Raw genomic sequence first — 21,945 nt, 5'->3', positions numbered from 1 at the left:
TCAGACTAGTTAACTTAAGCAGAAGAAAATTCTGTTTCTTACACAGTATGCACTTTGTTCTGTCCAATTCTGCTAGGATCATCTGGATGCCAAAACTGTTCCAGAAAGTTCTTGCTAATGAATAATTGTTCAGAATGTGGAGCATAATATTAGCATCTTGTGAAAAATAGGCCAGTTGTCCTGCACTGATCCATGCTATCAATCAATTATTCAAACTTCCCCTACCTGAACCTTTGAAAATATGCATTGTTAGGCTGGACTATTCAAATTAGCTGAAAAGCTTGATTTTGTATTTCAAGGACGACTTGTAGGTTTGTGTGAATTTGACAGGAAAACGAAAGACACCTGCGTTTGAATAAAAAATGTTTTTCCATGTGTAGAGTTTAGGTTCCTCGGTGCACAACAGAACCAAGTGGCTCAAGAATAAATAGAAATTGATTCTCTGGCTTTATCAGCAATCTGTACGAACTGCTGGTACTGGCTGAGTCTTCAGCCACATCTCTTTGCCAGCAGTGACCCTTGGCTAAGTCTGCCTGCAATTGCAGCAAAGGCTGCTGAAGAACTTAAGAACATGGTGCTGATCACTGACCAGGTATGATGTTGCTTGAATATATAGATTAGAAACCCAGTTCCTGATTAGCTTTTTACCTGGGATGGTGATGGCTAACTCGCACGATGGGACATAACTTTAACCTGCCTCTGGCATCTGTTCTATATCTAATCATCCCTCAATTTAGATTCCCTACAGTATGGAAACAGGACCTTTGGCCCAACAAGTCCACACTGACCCCCTACAGTGTAACCCACCCAGACACATTCCCCTACAGTTACCCCTGACAAATGCATCTGATGGTATAGGCAATTTAGCATGGCCATTTCACCTGACCTGCTCATTTTTGGATTGTAGGAGGAAACCAGAGCATCCGAAGGAAGTCCACACAGACACCGGGAGAATGTCTGTCTGTGTGGAGTTTGCACAGTCACCTGAGGCGGGAATCTAACCTGGGTGCCTGGAGCTGTGAGGTAGCAGTGCTAACCACTGCCGGAGCCACCATGCCACCAGGTAGTTTCTTTACTCATTAGTAGGGGTATGGAGCACACTGCCTGCAACAGTAGTAGGCTCACCAACTTTAAAGGCATTTAACTGGTCATTGGATATGCATATGGATGAGAATAGAATAGTATAGGTTAGCTGGGCTTCAGATTGGTTCCACGCACTGCTGTAATATTCTGTGGTTGGAGAGAAGGAAAGAATAGCTCCCAACAAGTTTAGCAATGGAATTACAACTTTTTTTTTGTATAGGAATTTAGCTGTGCTTGAATTTTCTTGGTGTGTAGCAGGCAAACAACAATTCAGACAAATAGGTCAGAGTGAAAGTCAAAATACTTTTACACAGGCTGACCACCTTCACGGTAGTGAGCTCTGAAGAAATTTATAATTTGCCACATTACAATAAATGAATTGTCCTAAGATTACTATGTAGTTGTAGTCTAACCAAGGAGATGAAAAATTAACTAATTGCAGTATCAACAACACTGCAGTTTGATCGTATACAGAATCAACTGACACTGAACAAATAAAGTTTAAGACCAAACAAAATAATGAAGCAGCATTTGAAGACCTTATTCCAGCGCAGCCTTCAGTGCCTCGAGTTCCTATTGGCAGTAATAATTCAAGCAAATTTGTACAATGAAGTTTCGCAAACAATTCCACACAACTTAATTGCATTCAAGTAAATTACCTCGAGCGGGATTCTTTCTGATTGCTTGACTTTTTTTTGGGGAATGTAAACAAACACTTGTCCTGGTCCATGAAAGTTGAATAAATTGCCAATTGCACAAGTCGTAAACACAAAAAACCCTCTTACCTTGCAACAGGATCATGCAGTTTCAGATAGTGTTAGTAATGCATTAGCATCTGTATTATTCATTTTGCTCTACTGCACTATAGTTCTGCTATTGCCTGATGTGGTTTGATCAGTAAACTTTAAGGTGTGTATTGGAAGCTGTCAACACGAATACATTGAGATTACCATCCTTATTGTGAACAGTGGAATTTTTGGAAAAAATGCTTTATTGTGTATATGAATGATAGACAATCTTTTACAAAATGTTTGGTACATTCATAAGGAAAAATTATCACTGAAAAGCATATACAAAATAATTATTTACACAGGAAACAAGTGATAATTTTGTTCTGATGAGTCATGTGAAGCAATGCTGAATGGTCTCAGTATCCACAAAAACAACAGGCAGCAAGATCAAATGTAAAATACTGTCATGTAGTATCGCAGTTTTATACAAACTGGAAACAAAAGCTTATACACTTATTACATCAGGTATATGTATTCTGATAAGCATGCTGTTAGTTTTCAAGCAGAAGATAGTTTAAACAGAACATTAGGACAATTGTACTCATTGTAGTTAAAACCATGGTTTTGTTGCAACTGTATGGTATGGACTTAAACTTTCTATCACAAAGTTACATATTTTTCAGGCATATAAACACAGTAGGGCCCAAATATAAATTATAATGGCAGATGCTCTTTCACTGAGTTAGTATAACACACAAGCAGGCTTTTTGTGCTAATTAAAGGTTCATCTCCAAATGAAATGCAGAGCAGTGATTTAGAACAAGTAGCTATTTCAATTGAATCCAGTATCATCACATTGCTAAAAATTAACTGCATGTGGCCAGAGATTAAAATAACAAACTGTCCAGTTAATATCTGGGGAAGCTACGGGAAATTAGTAGAAACTACATGGGTATTGTCCTAAGAGATCACGAGGCAAAATTAAGATCGTTGTTCATTATGTATCTTTGAACCTTAAAATGTTCAAGAAAATCCTTCCAACAGATGTAGGGAACCAGTTACTACAATTATTATCACTCATACTGCATTTGGTTTTTTTAAATCCAAGTAAATGTGCATCTCTAGTTCTGAACTTCGTGTTAGATTCATTACTAATGAGTGAAATCGGGTGTGTGTCAATTGAATTTGGCAATTGATGGCACCATGCTATTTGATAAAGATAGGGACCAGCATGCTTAACACAATGAATGTAAGTCTTACTGACTTGCATTCACTGCTTAGGTAAATGTCCATATGTATCAAAGAATAGGACAGGAATATTCCCTATAAACAACATATGTTTATTCCGTAATTCAACACCTATCAATTCAGAATACTTTTAATACAAAATGGACTTAGTAAATTTATTAAATAGAGTCCATTCTGTCAGTAAGTTAAATGAAGTAAGTGTGGTCAGTTCAACCTTCTGGTGAATTCCAGCATGAAGCTCTTTCCAGTTTTATATAAGAAAGAGTTAGTTGGTACATTTAAAGCTGACAAAACAAGGTGAGATATAGTTAAATGAAGACACATTTCACTACTACTCCATGTAGTGTCCAACAAATTTTGTACTTGGTTTATAGCAAAGTTGTTGTCATGACCTTATTTTTATAAGATAAATTAATGATTTTATATTGGTCTTGCATGACCACTTTTAAACTTGCTGTTTTAAATAAGATTTCCAGAGCTTCTTGTGGTAAGTATCCTAATATTTTGGCAATAATACACAGCCAACTGTGCAGCACCTGATTTCCAACTGGGCCTAAGTAACTTTGAATATAATTAGCTGGTTAAAGTTTAAGCCAAAAATTGAAAAGGATTCTGGTTGCACCTCAAACCTACAGTGATAAATGCATTTATTCATATATAAATATAAAAAAAGCGCCTTTAACATGTTAAAGAGTCCTAAGACACATCACAGAGGCATTAAAAAATGTGTACATTCAAAAGTATTTTAACAAAAAGCAACAAACAAACAGGTTTTGGCGCTTGATTACTGCTCGTAACATTAAGTCGAGAATCAGAACAATGTTAAAAATTGGTCAACCAACCAACCATTCAGCATTTCCAAACATCAAATACAATATGCGAAAGGTATCGCAACAGATGTGTTGCAATTTCAGGTTTGGCAATCAATATAGAATATTGTTTAACAGCATGTATTCCAACAATTCATACCTTTAGCAATATTGAAAAGCCAAAAAAATACTGAGACACAATATGGATATTAGCATATTAAAACTCAGACTGGACTGTTTAATCCATCCTGTTAACTGATCTTAATTTGTGTATTTATATAATTTAACGGTATTAGACAGTGGAAGGAGCTTGCAAAGTCACAGTCAGCCAGCCATCTTAGATTAGTCAATTAAAAAATAGTTTTCCTTGAATCTGATAATTGTGAATTTACTTCTCATCAACCCACTGAATACTGTGTGCATCTAAATCATTCAAAGTTATTCCATTCTTCCTTTCTTCTCCCTTCAACTATAAAGTACTGTCTGAGAAATATATTTTCAACTGTTGATTACTGATAACCAACACACAGTTTAGGCTAATCCACAGTATTCTGCTGAGCTACAACCCTGAACTTCCTTGGGGCTTCTGTCTATCACTTGTCATAATTTTAGCGAGACTCTGTTTTCATTGGTAATTTCAAATGCCTTGCTAAAGAATGGAATCTTACAGGGCAAATTACCAGGGAGCTGAGTCTATGCAGTGACTCCTAATGTTGCATGATTCTATCTTGTCACAACCTGAATACTTTCAGAAGTCAATCTATTTAGTGATTATGGCATAGGTTTTCAACTGGATGAAAATGAGTACCACCCAATGGATACAGAGCAGGGGAACATTTTTCAATCGTTTTCTTACATAGGGTATCGGAAGGCAAATGGCTCGATTTGCAAAGAGGAGCAGAGCTTTGCTGACTATGCCATCCCATGATAGGCAGACCCTGAATTTTCAAACTGTATGTAGTTGACATCAGCAATTTGCCTCTTGTAGTGCTAATGCACATCTGCCCCATAAGAATCAGGTGTCTTCCTATTAACCTTAGTGGTTCTCACAGGGTAATAAGCAGCATAACATGGCACTCCAGGAATTTCAGAGCCTGCATGTCACACATTTAGTTTCCATACTAGTACCCAGCACCCTGACTAAAACTGAAATAGCACAATCCATAATACAACTTGTTTAATCTCCAAACTGAATTTTGCTTAAACTTAACGTTAGTGATTATTGAAGGGATTATAGGACTTTCACTCAGCTTTCATCTTTTGTATTATTTTACATTCAAATCTTCAAAATATCTCCGTTTACTTTTGCCAATAACTATACTTTTTTTATTAAACATTATTTCTTTTCAATTCTATACATTATACAATTTCTGACATTGTTTATACTTGATCATTTTTGTATCTGGCGATGACAGATATGCAGGTGGCTTTCTTTGGCTTTTGCTCATAGGTTATGTCATCTCAAAGTTATTTAAAGTTAAGAATTCTAATTTTATTTCCACATAAGTATTTTTTGTAATTGGAGCACCGTCCCCTCTGTAAAGTTGTTGGGAGTTTATCTTCTTTCCCTACCACTAATAAAAAAGTCATTCACCTACTAAAACTTAAATAACTTATTGTACCATCATGCTAAAAGAATTCTTTGCCCAAAGTTGTGAGATCCATTCCATCAACATGAAGGTATGAATACCTAGTCACAGAAGCCACACAGTAGTACACGAATAGCTATTATGGCCTGTCTGGCTTACTTTAGTCAGTCCCTATTCTCTACCTCTGTTAACTTTATTAACCTTTTCAAAACTGGTGCAATATTTTGCCATCAAAATTAAAAAAAAACAATTCTATTCCATGATTCTATTAATGAGGATCATTTGATGCTTCAGTATATTTCTTTAAATCACTCAACACTATCACTGATGTGCAAGAAATAATTTACAGAGTTGTTCATGAACAGATAACGTTTATTTATAAATCCTTATTGAAATGCAACATAATAATGAATCAAACTAGTTTTCCCCTTACAATTAAGAAAAGACCTTCCCAGAGACCAAAATAATTTGTCCTAATATTTATAGGAATGACCATATTACAAACATTAACTCAACAATCAATTTTAAATTGGACTTAACCTCCAGCTATGTAAACACCTTTTTCTCTGCAGTGCAGAGTTAAATATAGTTATTGCAAAAAAAGAAGTTTCAAAGTAAAAAGGATAACAATGAAAATATCCTTCTGATGTCTCATTTTTGGCACTAGTTATTTGTATAAAAAGTAATAAGATTCAGAAATAAAATTGACTATTTTGTGTTATTTCTGTTTAATCCTCTTAATATAGTTTTCAAAAGGATACTTAAACTGAATATATAAAATAAATTAAAATAACACTGTTACTCCACATGAAGAGGTTTTTGTTTCTCTTTTATATGAGAGCAGATGAAAATTTTATTCATATATATATATATTGCTGTACCCTACACTGTCAATTCAATTCGATTGTAGAGGAAGAAATAAAGCAGATCCTGAAAAACTGAAACACAAACAGACAATTCTGGGTGCACTCACGACAGGTAGTATCTGTCGTGCAAGTAACAGTTAATGTTTCAGAACTCAGAACTGTACTTTTGTGAGCATGCAATGGCCAGGCTAGCATTTACTACCCATTCCCAACTGACTAAGATAGCACTAAGTCACCTTCTTGAATGGTTGCTGTCCATGTGGTGTAGGAAGAACTACAGTCTTGAAGGGAGGAGTTACAGGATTGTGATCCATTGACAGTAAAGGAATGGTGATATAATTCCAAGTCAGCATGGTGTGACACTTGGAGGAGAACTTGCTGGTGATGGTGTCCCAATGCATGTGTTGTCCCTGTTATTCTATGTGGTAGAAATTGTGGGTGTGGAATATACTGTTGAAGGAGGCTTTGCAAGTTGTTACAATGCATCTTGCAGATGGTGCGCACAGCTTCCACTGTGTGTCAATGGTTGTGGCACTGAATGTTTAAGTTGCTGGATACAGTGGCAATCAAGAGGTCTATTTTGTCATGAGTTACGTTAAGCTTTTTGAGTGGTGTTGCAGCAGCACTCATCCAGACAAGTGGAGAGTACTCCTTCAGACTACAGACTTGCGCATTGCAGATACTTGTCAGACTTTGGGGAGTCAGAACGTAAGTTATACACTGCATAAATCCCAGCCTCTGAGCTAGTCTTGTAGCTACAGCATTTTTATGGCTGGACCGGTTCAGTTTCTAGTCAAAGGCTTTTGATGATGAAGGATTCAGTGCTGCTATTGAACGTTGAGGCAAGATGGTCATTGCCTGGCATTGTGTGCCATGAATTTTTCTTGACACCTATCAACCTATATCTTAATGTTCTCTAGGTCTTGTTGCACAAATGTAAAGACTACAGCAGTATCAAAGGAATCACAAATTGAATACTGCATAATCATCAGCAAACAATGCACTTTAAACCTTACATTGATGAAGTGACTAATGTTTGGGCCGAGGGCTGATACCTTACCAGATGAGAATTTTCAGCATTTTCTGTAGTTTGTAGGAGTTGCTAGTAGTTTCATTCCTTGAGTAAAGTCTGTGTAACATGCAACTCAGCATAAATTCTAGTGTTTGAAGCCAGCTTTAGCGGACAACTCAGTTTAATAATAAAAGAACAGCCTGGTGTGTTAGTCATAGAATAAAAATACTGCACTTACAATTAGGGGACCAAGTATCAGTTGCTAGCTTAAGGGTCAAACATCCTTATAAAAGTTTTAGAAGAACTTCAGTTAATTTTCCTGTTGTAAAACATCACTCAGATCATAACTGGATAATAGCAACATGCTGCAGGCCTCTTATAGTGTTGCTTGTGCGTGTGTGTGAATATACCTCCAAATGACTAATTTTCCTTTTATCCTTCAAGAAAGTAATCCAACATTCCTGAAAATGGGCAAGACTAAAATTGGTAACTCACTGGAATTCCACAGGAATAAACCATGTCATGCTATTTAAATATTTCCAATCTTAAACTATTATACCAATCAATGCCCCACTCCGTAACCCAGGGTACATTTACTTATTAAGTCATGAAAGATACAAGCAATATTCTGCTACTCCTTTGAACAAGTAACAAAGTTTCATCTCTTGTCTCTGACAGAAACATGTACTGTCCTTTGCTCAATAACTGACCAGATGATTATACAGCCAGATAATAATTCAGCCACACATCTGATTAACTCCCAATATAGAAACATTTTCTTTTCCCAGAGATATATCTCATTCCTCCAATTACCTGCAGCTGATGAATATTTAACTCTTGAGAATTCCTAACATGTTGCAATGTGGAAGATTCTGGCTTCCTTAAAAATAGCAAAATAACACTAATCAAAGTGCAATGTCAACACAGTGCTGACGGTGCCACAGTCAGATGTCTCAATCTCTCTCTCCGCAGAATCTCCTGCTATTTATGGGAATAGTATCGCTTTCAATCCTGTCACTAATCACCAGTGAAACCACCAAAATACTGGGGATATCCATACAGCTTCTATTAATACACGAGCTCTGATGTTGATGTGGCTATAAATCTGTCCTATATTCCTGGAAACTTTGCCACCTTGAGGCGTGGTCTGTAACTACATCCAAAATGTTTGCAATCATGCCAAGAAGCATAAAGTGTCAAGGAGAATAGATGTTCAAAAAGGTTAAAGTTTGTGTTGCCATTGTTTTCATACTAAACAATCAAAGTAATCTAACAAATTATCACTGTGTTATTGCTGTTAAAAGTAGATGGTAATAATTAGCTCAAAATTGCAAATATAACTATGCAAACCAGCTTTAGTCAATTATACAAAATTTATCATCTTTATTAAAGGTTTATAAAATCATTAGGTCATCCTCAAGTTGCTATGAAATGGATCAGTCCCTCTGATATTTTTAGGTCTTTTAACGATGAGAGTAAGGCAATGTTAAAGGAATATTGCTCAAGTTAATACAGCAGCATTTCCAACATACGTTTAGCTCTTGAATGTACGTCTTCTTTATAAATCTACAAGGCAGACAGTGCTCCATTTGTTTAATTGGAAAACATCATTCTGGAACATCACTGTGCAATCAGAAGCACAGCAACTGCAAAAGAATGCCACCATTCACTCATGTTAAGTGTGCACACAGAATGTCCTGTTCCTTGCTATTATGCTCAGTATTTTAGAATTGTATGGAAGGATTCAACAGCAGCTTTAAAATCAATAAAACTCACAACATAAAGGGCACAGTTCCAAAAATCAAGGTATCACTTGACAAAAACTTGATGGACTGAGTTGCACTTTTTTTGGGAAAGAAAGCTAGCTCCGTTTCCACTGCTAATTGTTAAGGTTGTTTAAATACAGCGTTTGTGAATTCACATCTAAATCAACCGAGAGTTCTTCAGGAACTGAATGAGCACCTGGTAGACAAACTTGTACTGAGCTATTGTCTGAACCATTAACATTCTCTGTTGTCGGAGAAATCCCAGCATTACTGGCACTTCCAGCTTCTGAAACAGAACAGCAATGATGATATGTTAATACACAAACTGAAACACTGGATTTTTAAAACAATCTAATATGGGAAAATGGATTTTTTAAAAAAGTACAAACAAATATACATATTATTCCCAAGAATATGAGCTTAAAAAAAGGCAGTTTTTGTTTCAGATTCTACAAATACATTTTTCATAATTATTCCAAAGTTGAATAATAGTTTGACTAGAGTTGTGTTGCTTTTCTCATTTATTTCAAGGGTGGATTGTGATATTGGATTACTAGTACTGACTTTCAGAAACAACATATTCATTTGAAGAACACAATAATGCACTCTAGATGGGGTGCAGAGTGTGTGGAGCAAGATATGACACAGCCCAGACCCTGAAGACACAGCAGTTGCCTTGAAATTTTAAAGCATTTCCTCCACATCAGGGACTTCTGGTGTATTAAATACTTTGCTTTTAAGGAGTGGGCGGGAATGACAGAAGGAACAAGGAAAAAATACACAGTAATGTCTTCCTACATTAAGTTAAAGAAAGGATAACCCCACAGAAATATTCTCAGTCACATCCTTGATGGTTTCACAGCCTCTTTTGAAAAACAATTCTGATGAACAGTCTTGCCACCTACTTATAGAAGCATCCTTGTCCATCTTAACCAGTTAGCTTCAGAAAATAAACATTTACTATTTTAGCCTGGATTTTTAGTTTTAGCTCTCCCCATAATTTGGGTCCAACAACAATGACAAAACTGCACTATGATGCTCCAATCCTTTGTAGGAGCTATGGATTAAGTTGGCAGTTTACAGGTTTAGCTGCATAATTTGTACTAATTGATGTTCCAAATAGGTAAGAGATGTTAAGTGCAATAAAAATCTAATGCTTCCAATTTCACAAATTTCTTCAGATTTTCTACGTTATATCCTGGTAAATGTGTACTGGAATCATCAAGCCAAGAAACAAAAATTAGCTTCAACCTAGTATGATTGTTGCTAGTTCCTAATGTGACATTTTCCATAATAATTCAATATCTTCCAAAACAAATAGGGCTAAAATGATGATTTTAATATTAGATAATGACTTTAATGCAAATGTCAAGAAACAGATGAAAACTGATATGCAAAATGGGTTGGAAGTGGAGAGCTTTTTTTAAAACAAGTGCTCATGGAATTGAGCATCAGTGGCAAACTAGCACTTATTGCCAATTCATGGAGAAGGTTCACTCACTAAAACACTAACTTTAGAAAAGTGCATGCAATGAATAGTCATACTCAATAGAAAAGAGCATCAGTGCTCAGGAATGCAGGCAAACAAAATAGCTAATAACACAGTGCAAAGTACTGATACCACTGCAGAAGTAGAGTGGTCAACATTCTCCACCTATCTTCAGTCTATCTCGAGTTGTCAGGAAGTAGAATCCAACAATAGAATATTCCATTTTTATGCAACATACATGGAAATATTGTGTAAAACTCGATGTAGACATTTGCACTTGACAAATTAACTGCTAACTAGCACACCACGGATCAAGAAGTTGATCAAATGCATTTTCAAAACCATCTATTGCAGTCACCTCATTATGCTCCAGACAACCAACCATAACTTCTGTTAGAATCACCACTCCTGTTCGTCCAGCTCCTGCACTGCAATGCACAACTATTGGTGGGTTGCAGCTCTTGGTAGAATCCAGCATGCTGTTGGTGTGTCGACGGACAGACTGAATTTCTTCGAGATAAGCTGAAAAATTAAAACAGAAAGGGCTGATGGTAACAAACAAACTTGGCTCTGTCAACATGCAAAAATCACCTCCAGTAGGATGTAACAGTTAAACTGGTTATAATTTAGTAAAAAGAAATGTCTGAAATCCTGAATATAAATTATGATTAATGTTCTTCCACCCACATTCTTTACCTATTAGCGTCTCTTCACATCACTGCAATCTTATCCCCTACACAACACCTCCTTTCAAGGGCATCTTTCCAGTAACTGAAAGTAGTTTGTGAAGGCAAATGTTTAATGACAATTTAGGGTAATTTATTAGCATTAAACTCTTGTCTACAGCAATATCATTCAATGAAGTGACGATGAATTCAGATGGTTGCAATCCAACAGTTGGCGTTCTAGAGCAGATTATGTGAAATGCCTTGAACTTCAAGGAGAGAAGAGTTTATACACAAAGCCATGGTTAGCCCAGTGATAGGAATCCAATAGGGAACTGATTTTTTCTCTATATCCTGCATGCTATATTTGACAGCTGGTTTTAGATTGTATCTTCCAAGGATGAAGCCATAACGCAGGGTTCAGTTAACAATATTTAAAACTGAAGTTCAGTCTGTAGGTTTTTTGAGTGAATTTGTTATAAACTATTTTCGTATGATGTGCAAATGAGTGCATATATGAATTTAGAACAACAGCAGGGCAGTCAGTGTATTCAGGTGAACTGCAGTGTATTTCTCTGTCATATCAAGAGAGCTGTTCATCTCAAGGCAGCTTCTTTACGTTATAGCATAACAACTTGATTATCTTCAGTAATTTATTCTTTTAAAATATTTGAAAATGGGTAAAGCATGTGATGATTGGTCATGTACACAGGTAAATGCTTAGGGCTGAGAATCTCTGGCTTTATCAGGTTTTCATCTCTGGCACACTTGTAATGTTCCATCATCTGTAAAAAACAGATGTTATACCCACCTAGCTAACTGCCTTTATGTGAATCATTATGAATGTGTGGCTGAGCTTTACAAATGACATATCCACTTAGCTCAGTAAATAATATTAATAGCCAAAGAGAGGGGGCTGGAAGCTATTTACTACTGACATCCTTGGCATCATTGCAATAATTTATTCTTTCAGAGGTTTTTCAATGCCTATGTGTTTATTTACAGAAGATTAAAAGGTAAAATGAATAAAAGCTTTTTTTGTCACTGATCCTGTGCTCTGGTTGATTGACCTTTTCAAAGATGCAAGATTAGCTGTCCTTGTTTTCAGCAAATTTTCAAAACTGCTGATTTGATGTTTTTAGGACAATTTTTGCTTATTATGTCAGTTTCATGTGCATTTCAAGAACCTTTTAGATGTGTCAATGGCTCATTTCTGGTGTACATAGTAGATTGTGGGGACAGTGAACATAGTGGATGCAAGAGGAACACTGGGGCATGGACAGTCCCATGGATAAGGACTTGAGAGCCTAAAATTGATGATCAGCTGTGCTGATTTCCTATTAATAAAGCAAATCTTCTAGTGTGCTAGCCTCCCCATCCTACACTGCCACCTCAGACCTGCTCGGCTGAGAGTGGTCCTGGAATGAAAATATGGTATGTTGAGATTTCCTTATTGGGAATGGATTTGTGGGGTCTGGACCTCTCCTGACTCCAGTTGTTCATCTTCTTGATGAAAATCCAGCTCGATATGTCTACAGGAAGGTTCAGGCTCCAGAGAATGAGAATAAAATTCAGAGTTCACACAAATGATTATTTGGAAGAGAAAATTAATTGATTGAATGCTTTAAGACTTGTGTTTTGCTTATTCTTTGCATTTCACAACTGGATCATACTGGTATGGTAGGATTTATTTGCATTTTCAGTTGTCCTAAAAACATTAAATCTTGTTTAGCTTATAAATATTCGCTTGTACTAAGTTCTTATAATAGCCTTTGAAAACCAGCAATTAAATGTTAAATTGTATCTAAAATAATGAATCTATTTCTACTGCACAATTAGGCAAGCAGTAATGTCATTCACAATCAAGACCACCTATATAACATTCCTGGCATGGAATTATATGAACCATCCTTCCTTATGCGACATCCTCTAATTTTAAAATGATTTATAGCAATTTTTTAATTACATCATTCCCATATGAAAGGGATAGCCATTTTAAAAGAAAAGATGGTGTATCATTTAATGATATTCCTGAAGACTCATTGTGGTTATGTGTACTTGGGGATGAAGTATAGTTATCAAACTGCTTAATTCTGGAGTTTTCCTGAGTTCTGTCTCTAAGATCAATTTGAAATGGTATCAAGAAACATCCTGTACCTTGTTGTTACAATTGTGAGTAAGCACAACATTTGACTTTGCAAGTTCTAGAAACCTTATTTCAACTATGAACTAAAGTTGGCATTTCCTGAGAGATACCAGAAATTCAAATGTTTTGGAGGGGGGAGATGCATGGTGGTTCAGTGGTCAGCACTGCTGCCTCACAGCAACAGGGACCTGGGTTCAATTCCAGCCTCAGGTGACTGTCTGTGTAGAGTTTGCACATGTTCCCCTGTCTGCATGCGTTCCCTCCCACAGTCCAAAGATGTGCAGGTTAAGTGGATTGGCCATGCTAATTTTACCATTGTGTCCAGGAATAGTCATGGGAAATGTAGGGTTACAGGGATAGGCTAGTGGGGGATGAGTCTGGTTGGGATGCTCTTCAGAGACTTGGAATGGACTTGTCAGGCTGAATGGCCTGTTTCCACTGTAGGGATTCTATGAACAACAATTTGTAATGTAGGGTAATGTGGCTGTGTCTCGAATTTTGAAGCATAAATGTTCAAAGTTTTTATTTGACTTTGTCATAGGTCAGTATTTGCCATGGAGAATAAACGGTCATACATAAAATATAGATCCATTTGCTATTAACTTACATGTTTCTTGATTAACTTTAGGTAACCAGGCCAAATTAAAATTTATCCATCATCAAGTCTAAGAACAGCATTTTCCCAAAATCCAGCCATTCAACTTTTAATGGGTTAGTAACTGGTAAGTAAAACTGCACTCTGTCGGTTACTTGAATCAGGTTGCCAGCTGTACATGTTCTATAGGCCACAGTTTAAATATTATATTATAGAAATATCACTGCTTTAAAGCAAACGCTGATGTTTAGTATACAAATGCTTAGCACTGGATTCTAATTGAGGCCTATTTACAAAAAAATTCTTGAAATGATAAAGTTAATGCTTTACTCTGTTTGACATACAATGATGATGGGTATTGTGATACTTACATAAAAACCCCTGTACATCTTCTGGACAGCCATGATCTGGCCAGTCTGTGTATTGCAAGTGCCACACAGTCCTCTCCTGTCCAGACAAAAGATGCTTGACCTTTAAACCTGTTGTTGCATAGCAACCAGAATCTGTGCGGAATTTGGTTGTCACCTTAAACTTCCCATATGTTGCTGAGCTGTGTTTCGAACCCAGTTTGGGCCAGTATCGATGAGTCTTTGGTTTTCCTCCTTCCTAAGTGTGAAAGGATAAGTTCATTAATGTTAGAAAGCTTAATTTCAGGGTTTTCATTTTAGAAAAAAAAGATATAATGAATGATAATTTCCTTCAAGCAGAATTCCTTTAAACATCACCAATCGCCATGTAGAAAGAATAAACAAACGCAACTTTTTCATAATAAGATTACAGTAACAGAATGGACAAAATCCTGTTTCCTGTGACAGTTTATTTCTAAAATATCAGAGCAATATATAATTTTATTCACAGGAAGAATAAGTTCACCAAGACCACCTGAATGAAAATTAGGAAACAAAAATCTGTCACAGTGGCAGTATAAGTGGGCTACATGATCAATTTGACATAAGAATGAGGATCAGCAGAGAAATAGCTCGAGTATTTGAAGGAGAGATGTGCAATTAACACACTGAAAGGAAGCATCATACCAATTTGCCTCCTCCCTTTCTAGGGATTGTAAATTATCCCCTGACGACATACATTAGTGAAAAATTTAATGTGGTTCAGATTTATGGAGACTAGAACAAGAAGTGATCATCTACCTTCATTCTCCACAGGTTCCTCACCATACAAGTCCTCCACAAAACTCCTGACCAACAGCAACACTACATGACAGAAGCTACCATATAGTTTTAAAACAGCAGGCATGAAACTAATGGTTCAGGTTTCAAAATTCAAAAGTGATAGGTGACATTAGGTCTGCATGCTGCTTTGGCCCATATGATGCTCCATATATACCACTGAGTAGAAATATAATACAGTCACCATCAATATCTGATGTACTTGATTTTGTTTCTGATTTACTTGAATCTGATACTGGAGATTAGTATTAAACCTGGCTTGTTTATCCCACATTCAAACATCAAACCATTGTTGCCAAGATTGTCACTGACCTCATTACCTCACAAATCCTCTCCCTTCCGCTGCCTCCAACATTATAGTCTCCCAATCCCAGACAGCCTGTTCCTACCTCCTTCTCAAAATCCACAAAGCTGTTTGTCCTTGGTAGGCCAATTATGTCAGCCTGTTCCTGCCCCACCAAGCTCACTTCTTCCTACCCTGACTCCATCATTTCCCCCTTGTCCGGACCCTATCCACCTACATCTGCGATTCCTCTGATCTCCTCCACCATATTGACAGCTTCCAGTTGCTGGGTCCTAACTGCCTCCTGTTCACTACGGATATCCAATCCCTCTATCCCTCCAGCCCCCACCAGGATGGTCTGAGAGCTCTCAGCTTCTTCCTCAACGAGAGGCCTCAGCAATTCCCATCCACCTCCACTCTTCTCTGCCTGGCTGAACTTGTTCTCTCATTGAACAATCTCTCCTTTATTTCATCTCACTTTGGCCAAGCAAAAGGAGTGGCAATGGGCACCCACATGGTTGCCAGTTATGTCTTGCCTCTTTATGGGGGATGCGGAACAATCCTTATTCCAGTCCCCTCCTACAACTCTTTGTTCGGTAGCGATGACTGTTTTGGTACCACTTCATGCTCTTGCCAGGGCCTTGAATGATTTGTTCATTTTGCCTCCAATTTCCAGCCCTTTATAACTTTCACATCACCCATTTCTGACACATCCCTTCCTTTCCTTGACCTCTCTGTCTCCAATTCGGGGAATAAACTGTCCACGTCCATTCACTATAAAGCCACTGACTTCCATAGCTACCTTCACAATTGCCCGTCACACTCCACATCCTGCAAGACTCCACCCCATTCTCCCAGTCCCTTTGCCTACATCGCATTTGTTCAGATGATGCCACCTTGACATGGCTTGCTTCCTCCATAACTGTGGTTTCCCGGTCACTGACAAGGTCTTCAATCGCATCTGACCAATCATCCGTGCATCTGACCTATCAACTATACCTCTACCCTTACCTCTTCCCATCACTCACAACAGTGTGATTGGGTCCCCCCTTGTCCTCACTTTTCATCCCATCAGCCTCCGTATTCAAAGAATCATGCTCTGCCATTTCAGACAATCCAGCAGAATGTCATCACCAAACACATCATCTTCTCACTCCCCTATCTGCATTTCACAGAGATCATTCCCTCTGGGACACCCTAGTCCACTCATCAACCACTAACACCACCCCCTTGCCCCATGGCATCTTCCCATGTAACCTGCCTCTTCACCTCCTCCCTAACATCCAACAACTTAAACAGTCTTCCAGGTGAAGTAGTAATTTCACCTGTACTTCCTTCAGTTTTCTGTATTGTATTTGCTGAATCCAATGTGGCCTACTCTACATTGGAGAAACCAAACACAGATTGGGTGACTGCTCTGCAGAACACCTCTGGTCTGTGCACAAGCCTGACCCCAACCTTTCCGTAATATTAACACAGCGTCCTGCTCACATGCTCACTTCTCTGTCCTCAGCACGCTGTAGAGTTCCAATGAATCACAGCACAAACTGAAGGGACAACATCTCATCTTTAGACTAGGCACTTTACAGCTTTCTAGACTTAATATCGAGTTCAACACCTTCAAATTGTGAACCAACTCCCATTTCTTTCCTTTCCTTTAGATTTACTTGCTACATTCTCTGTCACCATGTCTGCTCTCCCCTCCCCCCCACCCCAGTCTTCTCTTTCCAGTCTGGCAGTAAGACACACCATTGTTCTGCCATTCTCACATTCTGATCACTTAATCTGAACTTCCAATATCCTTTCTCCTCCAGCACTCTACACTCCAACCTACATACCCCTAACTACAGCATAAATGCTAAGCCCTCCACATTTCACGTCAGCTCTGAAGATGAGTCATCTAGACTCAAAATGTCAGCTTGCTCTCTCTCCATGGGTGCTGTCTGATCCACTGTGATCTCCACCGTTTGTTGTTTTCCGTCTGGCTAGTTTAAACATTTCTTTAAGATACTTTGGTTAGTTCATACTGATATCTTCACACATCAATTGGGCTTAATCTGCACAACTTTCATGACTTCTTTCCCCTAAATGAAGTCATTTTCTTTATTGTAAATTTGAAATGAAGAACGGCAGCAGCAATGTGATACCTGGTCATATGTTCCCAGTAGAAATTTAATTTTGTACCATTCTTGTGGCTAAAACTCAGCAGTTCACTCTATCCATTAGTTTTACTTATGTTGGATATGGTGCTTTCTGTACTTGAGACAACACAATGAGAAATTATTCCAAGTGAGTTGAATATCTTCAAACTATCACGCATATATACCCATCAACAGGCAGCCGTAAGAGTAAAATGAATATTGAATTCAACAATTTCCTGCACAGTGTCCTATGTTCAAATATTCAATACAAAAACACAGAACTCACTTCTTCTGCTGTAACCATGACAATAACATTCACTCCTTGCTCCCAAACCATTTGCCAGAAGTCATGGCATGTATGTGGCAGGGGTCCCTGTGTGGCAATATAATGCCAGTCTTCTCCAGCAACTGTAACCTGTCAATTATAAATCACAAGAACGTATAAACAAACAGTCTGTATTAGTTAGTATTCTCCATTATATGCTTCAAAAGGATTACCCCATTCCAAGTGCAAAAAGCACACTAACTGTTTTAAAAAGTAATATTCTTGAAAGACTGTGCAGCACAATACGTGAGCAAAGTTTGCTAACTTTGGCGCCTGGATCAGACTGTAATGCAGGTTGATGAAATAAACCTTTCTAACTTATTGGCTACAGTGGTCCTTTGTGTAGATTGAGTTGGTAGGCATGGGACCAGAAGATAAAATGAGCTGGAATTTGTGACTGCTGGCATATGAGCTCAGAAATGTCACATGGCAAAAGATAATGAAACATGACACTGCATGCAGCAAGCAATGTTCTTGTGATGCTGGCATCGAGATCCAGCAGACAGGCAGAATGGGCAGAATTTATTACTGACCCATGGTTGGGCCAGAGTTGGGGGGCATGAATCTCACACTGCTTAAAAATATGAGGAATCCTGCAGTACTTATTTCTGGGAGATCAGATGCAATAGCCAGACAATTTGGCATATACTTTACCAGGACAGGATGCTGCCTGACCTCCTTTGCCAGCATCACTCTAATCTTGTACCAGAACAGTATTCAGCACATTAGTAATCAAGTTCCCAGTAAGGCACAAATCCCACCTCCAAGCAATGTGGGTCAGAGGCTCGCAGATCTCCAATACCAACAGTGCCACCAGGAACAGGGCCACTGCTAGTAAAACACTCGTGCCGAAGTTCAGCACTGTGGCTGGATCCCCAGATAAAGGCGATTATCGATAAGCTGAGGTCTGCTGGGAGAAGGTTTCGAGCAGTGATTTGGAGGTAATGAGGGTCAAAAACAAAAGTAGGTTGGTTGCTGTCAAAGAAACTCCAATTCTGATGTGGTGGCCCTCAACTAGCCTGAACGCCTGAGAACAAAGGACCTACTGCACTGAGGCAGCAGGTATAGTCTCCTTTCAGAACAAGTCCCTGTCTGCTTCTAGAAAGTGGCTACTTAAGACCCACTCAACTGGCCTTGTTGAGGCAAGGAGGCCATCCTCCAGCCTCCCATCCTGAGATTGACAGAGTGGAGGAATTAAAGTGCTGTGGTCCATGTCTCACACCCTCACGTCCAATCCAAAGACCCCTCCCCAACCTCTGAGCCCACTTCCAGGAGAGGGAGTCACTAAATTCTGCACAACATCTGCTGTATTAACAGACTCCTTTTGTTTAATTAACGTAACATTGCAGAATAATATTTCCCTCTTTAAAATGGGAAACTTTCTGGCTTTATTAAACAGTATATGTTATTCAACACCACAACAATGTTATGAATCTATTTTCATTCTCTATGGGATAGTGATTCACAGAATCCATTGAAATAATATATGTACTGAATGTCATATGTAGAGATAGCAAAAAGACTTTCATGGGTAGGATGTTGGCATAACATAATACAAACAGGAATGATTCTAGTTTTATCAACAGTATAGATAAATAGATAAGATGAAATATTGGGTGTTTACTAGTACAAAAGTAAAGGCTGATAACATATCTTTGAAACCAGTCCAATCAAAGTACACCCTTAAGTGGTAACTAGCAGCTTAAGATCTGCCTCCTACTTTGTGGACCAAGCAATATAAAGTACCAATGTAAGTTGAAGTTAAGAACACAAAAAGTTTTTTTCATTTATGTTGCATGTTCTATTTGTTAACAGTCTGTGTGGCAAACATGCAGTTAAGACCTTCAGTGATATTATGAATCACTGTATCTCACTTGAAGGTAAATTCAATATAATGATCTCTTTGCCTGCTTTGTAAGTTAACACAATATCAGATAGTTAACCAATTTTGAGACATTAGTTCATTTTATCAAGTTTTGCATCTGAGTAAATTGAACAGAAGTGACAGAACCACAGCAATAAAAGGATTTAGGCAACATATTTTTAACTTGTGCCAGTTTCAGGACGGAGTTTTACATCTGATGTCAGCCAAAAACAGAATAGGCATTCACATCCATGGTTCCTAAGATCCCAAAATAGCAGTTCTCTGCTATTACTGGACTAATGACATTTGGGTTAGTCACAGTGCTGCTTATGAAGGAATTGTGGAAGAACCTTCCTGACGACTGTTTAAAATGCACCTACAATTGTGTCACATAAATATAAATTGTGAGGTTTTGCTTTGATGTACCATGCAATGTTACATGGAGTACTGCCATTTTTATAATGTCTGGATAGGACTGAGAACCAGTGAAATCATTTTGTTACTCTATACAGCTGGAATCATTGTTCTTATGAAGATCTACTGTTGGCAGTTTCTGTTGCTAAATAGTGCAACTTTATCCGCTGTTTTTAAGTACAAGATCAACAGCATTTTGTGAGATTGACAAAACATGGGAAATATGTGAGTTCAAGGAGTAGGATCCATTACAATACAAAGCATCATTGACTGCCGTGTAATTGTCTATGTGCAGTAGTAACCTAAAGACTGTTAGCCTCTCACTGTTGGGACAACAATTAATAGACAGCAAACACTTTCACAAATATAACAAAAATGAGGAAAGCAGAAACACTGTGTAGTGTTTCTACACATTAAAATTCATTCTACAAATCACTCAGCTGCTGGTTTCAGGTCACAGGCCTACCCCTTGGTAATACAGTCCTTTCAGAGGGTAAGATTTATTGTATCTATGAATAGATTTCTAAAAATTAAGGACTTTTGTCATGACTGAAGGTGCACAACTTTCACTCGAAATAAAAACCACAAGTGAATGCTCAAATAAAAATAAAGCCGCCTGAGGGGATGTAATTCCAGCAATCCAGCAGTTAATAAAGTATTTTTGGAACTGCCCACCTATTTAACAGAATATTATGTATTCAGGATGCATAAGCAAAAGAGCCACTATTGAAAATGAACAGACCCTAATCCATCAAACTTTTAAACAGTTACCAACATCAGTTACCAAGGGGCAATGAAATGATGGTGATTCAACTCATGACTACAAAAATGTGATAATCTGATTCTTTATGAAATATCATTTCACACATTACTTCACAGCTATTGTTCAAAAATATACATGATCAAAAATAAGACAAATGTTTTTAAATGTGCAGCACAAGTTGAGGCTCTTGTCTCACCATGATATATTTAGAAGTTCTAATATAACATTTACTGCAATTTATGGAAACATAAATTGGCACATTGCCAAAGCCTTATTCTTGAAAAACATTCTCACCTTGATGTGGGAGGCATTGACATAGCCAGTATTGTTTTCTTTGGTTGGCACAAGTTCCACCCTGTTCTCCTCATATGGAACAACATCCCTGAAACGATTCCGTTCTGCATTTTCTGGAAGAGTTGCTGTGGTGAAAACACCATCTACCATCTTCTTTGGGATCTGTTCATATTCTGTAAACACCATATCTTCTTCCAGCTTTTTTTCCAGCATTCTACACTGCATTTCCATGGAAACAAATGTGATATTAGTGGAGTTCCAAACAATGTCTTGAAAATAAATAGTAATTGCATAAACAGCAGGCATAGAGGGAGTATTTTATCATATTTACTACTAACATGGTAGAGAGGCAATAGATGGATTGATACCACAAGCTGGAAAACAAGCTCTTGACAAATCTTCTAAGGTAGTTTGGCCCACACAGTCTTCCAACAACACAGTTACACACGGAAACAATCTGAAAGTTACTTTTTTCCCCCACTACGGAGTGGTATGATTTTACTTCATTTCATTTGGTTTAGCTTTTGAGCCTTTTCCTGTGTGTCTTATCCTATGTTGTTTATAATGAAAATATTGCTTTTATTTTTTTATGTACTATGGATTATGGAAGTAAGCTACAATATTTATTTTAATCTCATCTATCCTGACATCTTGGTGTCTTTCCAGTTTAATTCA

At 37.7% G+C, this 21,945-nt stretch overlaps 1 protein-coding gene across 3 annotated transcripts in view; it reads right to left on the bottom strand.

Annotated features, from left to right (window-relative positions):
- Positions 1–6,304: 6,304 nt before the first annotated feature.
- LOC132819751 (tyrosine-protein phosphatase non-receptor type 14-like) overlaps positions 6,305–21,945 on the bottom strand; it is a 267,055-nt gene continuing 251,414 nt past the window's right edge. For all 3 annotated transcript variants that reach the window (XM_060831470.1, XM_060831471.1, XM_060831472.1), the window contains exons 15-19: positions 21,271–21,489; positions 17,897–18,025; positions 14,371–14,605; positions 10,952–11,115; positions 6,305–9,390 (exon numbers count right to left, since the gene is read on the bottom strand). In XM_060831470.1, coding sequence (XP_060687453.1) covers positions 9,262–9,390; positions 10,952–11,115; positions 14,371–14,605; positions 17,897–18,025; positions 21,271–21,489 — 876 coding nt within the window. In that variant the 3' untranslated portion in view covers positions 6,305–9,261. The remainder of the gene's footprint in view (positions 9,391–10,951; positions 11,116–14,370; positions 14,606–17,896; positions 18,026–21,270; positions 21,490–21,945) is intronic.

Source organism: Hemiscyllium ocellatum, chromosome 10 (assembly GCF_020745735.1).
Source record: "Hemiscyllium ocellatum isolate sHemOce1 chromosome 10, sHemOce1.pat.X.cur, whole genome shotgun sequence".
Taxonomy (NCBI): Eukaryota; Metazoa; Chordata; class Chondrichthyes; order Orectolobiformes; family Hemiscylliidae; genus Hemiscyllium; species Hemiscyllium ocellatum.
This window is presented reverse-complemented; position numbering and strand designations above follow the sequence as displayed.